The 6,691-nt window shown below is 36.7% G+C and overlaps 1 protein-coding gene across 1 annotated transcript in view; it reads left to right on the top strand.

Moving 5' to 3' along the window:
• Window positions 1-1,776: 1,776 nt before the first annotated feature.
• ddost (dolichyl-diphosphooligosaccharide--protein glycosyltransferase subunit (non-catalytic)) overlaps window positions 1,777-6,691 on the top strand; it is an 8,555-nt gene continuing 3,640 nt past the window's right edge. Inside the window, exons 1-6 of the mRNA XM_015390034.1 lie at window positions 1,777-2,047; window positions 3,450-3,560; window positions 3,642-3,728; window positions 3,812-3,915; window positions 4,007-4,101; window positions 4,369-4,462. Of these exons, the coding sequence (XP_015245520.1) occupies window positions 1,816-2,047; window positions 3,450-3,560; window positions 3,642-3,728; window positions 3,812-3,915; window positions 4,007-4,101; window positions 4,369-4,462 (723 nt within the window). The 5' untranslated portion in view covers window positions 1,777-1,815. The remainder of the gene's footprint in view (window positions 2,048-3,449; window positions 3,561-3,641; window positions 3,729-3,811; window positions 3,916-4,006; window positions 4,102-4,368; window positions 4,463-6,691) is intronic.

Genomic DNA, 6,691 nt, shown 5'->3' with positions numbered 1-6,691 from the left:
AGAGTAAAAGGCGCTGCTTTGGCAATTTGTGCAATTTTGTGTGCTGAAAGCCCTAAAAAGAAAAGGCGACAACGTATTTGGACAAAGACATGGCTGAGCAAACGTGGCTACTACAGATTGTCAATTTTACAGAAAGAACTCAATTTCCCTCGCATCCCCACCATACTTCTGTGTTTTTATCTGAGAGGAAGAAGAAGAAATCTTATTTGTGCATGCCCACTGAGCAATTTGGCCATGACCACCTTACGGCGGCTGAATGAATTTCAAACATGTTTGATTTTCTCACATTCCTTGAGGCATACATTGGATGTGAGAAACTGCTCTAAGGATATGTTTGGTAAAACCATAGTTAAAGTGTGGGGAAAAAATGCCAAGAAATCTTGCAATTAAAGGAAGTGCAAGGTTGTTTTATCTTTGACATTGAACAAAAGGATATTAAAAGGCACCTCATACACAGACACTCCACAAGGAACTATATTTCAAAACTAAAGTTGCTTCTGGGCTTTGGGCTGTAGATATGTCAAACAACAAATTTGACCATTAAACACTGTAGATCAGGGGTGCCCAACCAGTCGATCGCGAGAAGTTTTACAATGTAGACCTATTTATGGCTATGACAAAAAAAAAAAAGTTTTAAAAAACACTAATCAAATCATTGATCACGAGAGGCCAAAGTGTTTTTTTATAATAATAAAATGAAAAATAAAAAGTAAGCAGGGAACCTTTTTTTCTGCATGCTGATTGCTGGGCATGGTTAGCCACGGTTGCTAGGTTATTACTCTGAAGTACGAAGAGGAATCTGAAGGGATAATGAGATAATGACATCTATCACAACTGATGGGGCTCCATCAATGGTTGGGCGCACTGCTGGATTCGTTGCTCTGTTCAAGCTGTCTGAAACCTTCGTGGATTTTTGGAGCTACCGCTGCATCATTCATCAACAACAGCTGTGCGGCAATATTTTAAATATGAAGCATGTCATGGACGTTGTGATGAAGATCGCAGACCACCCTGATCTGTTGCTGCGTCAGGTGGCTGAGCCTTGGCAAATCTTAGAAAGATTTTTGGAACTTTTGCCCAAAATTAAAGAGTTTCTGAAACAGTCAACAACCCATTCTGCTGTATATAACATTTTCACATCCACATAGTTTGTACTTAGTATTTTCCTATTTTTATCTGTTTTTCTGTTGAATTTTAATCCATCTGCCAGTTTCTCTGCCAATGCCAATGCCCAGTGAAGTTTATCATTCTGAAATAGTGGACTTCCCTTCTCCTTCTTCCTGCTTTGAAGTCATCTTAAACTTAGACAGATTTTATTTGCCATTTTGTTTACACAGGTTTAAAACAATAAGAAATTTAGTTAGNGTTCTGTTAACATGAGCTGTCAGGTCAGACCCCCCCAACAGAGAAACAATAATAACCACCAATCTGCTAACGCGCTGTACTATAGTAATATTAGGACTCTTGCTCCATTTGACTTCAGTTTGGTTTATTTATAAAGAATCAATTTACAACCACTTATTTCAAGACACTTTACCAGAAAATACAAACAGATCCTGTTCACATTACTGCAATCAAACCTTTATTACAGCGAGAAATAACAGGTAAAGATAGAACGACAGGAAGCATACTTCAACAGAACCAGACCCAGTAAGCAATCGATTAGTTCATTGTTTTATTCCGTGTGTAACATTGACTCAATCTCATTGGTAGAGCGGATGTCAGGCTGACGCGTTCCTTGCTGTGATTGGCTGGATTTTAGGGGTCAAAGTTGAAGTTAGCTCCGCTAACGCTGACGTCGACTTGTTCAGCAAAATGGCGGCGTTGACAGCACTGAAGCAGGCGGACGGGACCGGTTCTTCTTTATTATCTCAAAAACGAACCGCAATGAAGACGAGACGTTGCTGGACGCTTGTAGACTGCAGTGTCCTCCTGCTATCGTTAGCTTCCATGTTGCACTGCGCTGGGGCTGACGGTAAAACGCTGGTGCTGCTGGACAACCTCAACATCAGAGATACCCATTCAATCTTCTTCCGCAGTCTTGCAGGTCTGTTTAACGACGATGTTTCATTGCAGTTTTAGCTCAAGGTTTATATAAAGAAGTAGGTTCGCGTGGTTGTTATGCGTTTTGTAGGTTTTGTGAGGGTACTTGAACGGATCTGCTGCCCTCACTTAGCACATTATGGCTGCCAACGTTAGCTAAACCGTTAATGTCTGTCATTAAATTTCACTACAGTGTGAGATTAAATATGTAATGTCCTAAATAGTACAGTGTAAGGTTTCAGAGCGCAATATTTTCAACTCCTACTGTATTCCTACATCATGCTATTATAATACTATAAACAAGCACTTCCTGTTCAACAACTTGTAAACGAACAAAAGAGAAAAACACAATGGTCTGTTTTTTTGCTATTAGTTTTTCATTGAATTTCCACCCATACACACCGCCATGCATCAAGGCCTCTGGTGACGTCACATAAAGAAACTGATAATGTTTTGTGAATGTCAGCTTTCAATTTCAATTAAACTTCTTTTATTTTATTTTTTTAATAACTTATTATACGATGTCTCATATGAGTGGCAAATATGCCTTGAAAAACCAATTGTATATATAATTCTAACAGGAATAAACAGGGTTTTTTTTTTTCTTTTACTAGTTTATGGTCCTGTTTCAATTTTTATACCCAAAGCAGAATCCATCATGGTTTAGGGGTCTACAAAGATTGGTAATTCAAATATTTAAGGGTCTATATTGATTGATTGACTTTATTGATCTCACAGTGGAGAAATGTACTCGTTACATCAGCTCAAATATTCAAAGAAGCAGATTGTGCCAAAGGAAGAAAGAGGTGCATGGGATATATACAGTGCGTCCACATATGACAGGGTTTGTTTGTTTTTTATTGCAGGATTATTATACAGGGTGATTGCACGGTGTGTTTACATGGGTATTTATATAGATGGATATTTACATTTATAGTTATTGCACTGGGTGTCAAATATAGAAAAAGCAGGTTATTGCACAGGGTATCAAATAGTATATTGCACATTATATATTGCACAAGTTATTGCCGTTGTCTCTCCAAAGGACCTCAAACTCCTTCAAAATATTTGAAAAGTAATTCATCTGGCATAATTACTAATGGAGGTTTATATATAAAAAAAAAAAAAAAAAAAAAAACTCTTAATAGTCCTATTTGAAATAATCAATTATCCAGTTTTTCCAAAATTTTCAACCTCTGTTTAGAAAAAAATCTGTATAATTTACAAAAAGGAGAACTTGTTATACATCTGTTATATCATATTTACAATGGGGGGTCTTTATTCATTGTTGTGAGAATGTTAACGGGCAAAGTAAAGGCTTAGTGAGATCTAGGGATATTCGTCTCAAGGTATACTAGAAACATGTTTTTTATTTTTTATTTCTTTAACTGATATGTGCTTTCCAGATCGTGGATTTGACCTGTCATTCAAGACCGCTGATGATCCCTCTCTATCCTTGATCAAATATGGACAGTTCCTCTACGACCATCTAATCATCTTTGCCCCATCGGTTGAAGGTAAATATCTGTTGGTGTTTCATTAACCTTTTTTTTCTGTTTGAAGACATACTAAATATTTTTTTCCTGGTTTATTTGCAGACTTTGGTGGAAATATAAACCTGGAGACCATAACATCGTTCATTGATGGTGGAGGAAATGTCCTGGTTGCTGCAAGTTCAGATATCGGTAAGGAGTTTCTTTAAAGGTTTTTATCTTCTGTTAGAGTTAATGGGAGCAAATTGATATTCATACTCATTTCTGTAATGCAGGTGACCCACTGAGGGAGTTGGGTAGTGAGTGTGGCATTGAGTTTGATGAGGAAAAGACCGCTGTAATTGACCACCACAACTATGATGTTTCTGACCCTGGAGAGGTAAACAGTTTGGTCTTCATTATGACATTAGTATATTTATCGAATCTTGAACTTTGACGTTCAATTTCCTGGTTATCTGGTATGTTTGCAGCACACATTGATTGTTGCAGATCCAGAGAACCTGCTTAAAGCTCCCACTATCGTTGGCAAACCCACCAACAAACCTGTTCTATTCAAGGGTGTTGGGTAAGTAAGAAAAAATCTCCTTACATGAGGTTTGAATTTAGCAGTATCCTGAATTTGGTTGGATATATTTTTCTTTAAGAGTATTTTTTTTAAATATTGTTTTAAAATAATGTTGGTCTTTTATGACAAGAAAAGTTTGTTAAACTCTCCTCTAATAGTGATTAACTTTCCAGGGTTACAACAGCCTTTTTAAATACAAACTAGACTCTGTTGTTTGAATTTTTAAAGTGAATATCTGTTTGGAAATGATGAAACATATTGTTGCAGCATGGTTGCTGATCCAGACAACCCACTTGTCCTGGACATCCTTACTGGTTCTTCAACCTCCTACTCCTATTTCCCTGACAGGCCAATTTCTCAGGTAACATCCGCTCCTATTGTCTGGTCAAATGTTCTATTTTATTCATTAATTTTCCTAAAGTATTAGTTTAGTGAAAAGCTGACATTTCCTTAAATCTGAAGTTTTTTGATCAAAAGCAGTTGATGTATGATAGGAATGTGAGGTTTTAATTATGGAGGACCTGGCGAATCACTGGAAAAACAAAACGGGCCTAATTTAACATTTAAATCAGGCAATTTAAAATCTTTTTCTAATTGCATATTTTTGATTGGATGTTAAAGAGGAATTGTAATTTTGTATACATTATTCCATTATTAAACACTGGAATTTAAATCATTTTTCTAACTGAAGATTTAAAAACCAAACTTCATAAATCTGAAAATTCATACATTTCCTCATCACACATTTAAAAAGATAAATCCTTATTCCATTTTCTTTTTCAACCTATTTTAAAATGCTTTCTGAAGTGATATTTTCTTTTTACTTTCTCTTCTCCATTTTTCTTTTCTGTCACCCTTCTGGTCCCTGAGCAAACTGGAAACCAGTTAAGTGTATCACAGTGGATCCTCAGATATTAACGGCTCTGTAATTGGTTATTTTCTGAACCAGGTGTGGCAATTAAACCAATGAGAGAGCTGTCACTTTTATAAAAAAAAAAAAAAAAAAAAGCTAAAAAAAAATAAATGTAAAGGAAATTAGCTCTGTATTAAGACATCAATGTCATGTTTCTATGGAAACAAGTCAACCCAGACTTTAGTCACTGCTTTAAGTCCTCATTTAAAATATTAATGTCCATTTTCAGTTTTAGTTCAGTATGGAGAGAGCTTCAGAGTTTTGATGCCTTAAAAGAAAAACTAGGCTGTCCAGTGGATGTTTTAAATTGTGGAGCGATACACAGGCCTATTTATTGCGTATCTACATGGAAAGCAGATTTCCTCTTCTGGGTTTTTATCCTTTTAGTTTTCTCTGAGAACCATTTGCATTTTAATAATTTAGATTTGACTGGTCCTGAGATAAAAACTGATAAACCTTAAAACAAAAGCTTACTATGCAAAGGATTTGTTTTCAATCATCAACATTTAGATAAGAGTGGGCTGGATGCTGTGGTATTTCCTTCATTTGAACGGCAAACTACCTCATTCTACATAACAGTTTCACTCTTTAATTTATTAGTCCTTGGAAAAAATAAGCCGGTAATGTGAGGTTAGAACAAAAAGAAGCAAAACAATATCTGCATCAGCCAGGAGGGGGTGTAAGAAAATCCGTCCCCTGGTTTAGAGCCATACATAAAGGAGCATTCTGCTGCCACACTGAGCATCGAACTGGGAACATTGTGAGGTTAAGGGTCATGTGCAGGACCCAGAGCGACAGTCAGAGTCAGCCTCTGCTCTTTATTCTGATTTTAACTCCTCTTTGCTGTCATTTATTGGACTGGGTTGGATGATAAAATCTTCAGGAAATGTGCTATGATGGCAGTTAGGCTATTATTTATTTAAACAAATGTAGTGTGTGAGAGAACCATACTCAACCTCAGCAGCCTGGCGCCTCCCTCTCAGTCCCTTTAACAGATTGGTCACACACTGAGGTGCAGGGTTGGGCTGGCTTTAAATTCAGCTCAGGAGCTTGGTTCCTTCATCTGATCACACAAATACATTATTCAAAGTATAAACTGTGAAGTTAGGAAGCTGAGGTAAAGGCATTTAATAAAATAAAATAAAAAATAATAAGGTTCAAATGTATTTAACGTCCTCAGACAATGAGATGGAGCTCTGACTGAAGCATCCTCAGCACATACATTTATACCTTACAATTTCCCAACACACACTCTACCCCCCCACCCCCCAGGTGAACGCCCTACCTAAAGAACGTTCTCACACTTGAACATTGAAACAAACAGCTTGAGTTCATCAGGGTCATTCGCTGTTGGGTTAATATATCTTTCACGGTCCAGATGGATCTTCTCTAAACAGTCCTCCCCTTCATGCGTAATTCTTACGCATTCTTATATTTTTTTCCAAAAATTAAACCATTAATGTGTTTATTAATAGAAATTAGGATCGACCCAATAGCAAAATTTGATGCTTGATATCGATAACAAGGAAAATATCAGATGCCATTTTCAATACCTTGGGGATAAAAAATGACAAATGGAGGCTTAGGAAATGTTTTTGTCAGCATTAAAAACTGACCTTTTTCCATCTAATAAGGGATCATGCTTTCTCAACAGAACTGCACATACTGCTTGTATTA

Source organism: Cyprinodon variegatus, unplaced genomic scaffold (assembly GCF_000732505.1).
Source record: "Cyprinodon variegatus isolate N-32 unplaced genomic scaffold, C_variegatus-1.0 Scaffold483, whole genome shotgun sequence".
Lineage (NCBI taxonomy): Eukaryota > Metazoa > Chordata > Actinopteri > Cyprinodontiformes > Cyprinodontidae > Cyprinodon > Cyprinodon variegatus.
The sequence above is the reverse complement of the archived record's forward strand: the minus strand, read 5'-3'. Positions and strand labels throughout refer to the sequence as shown.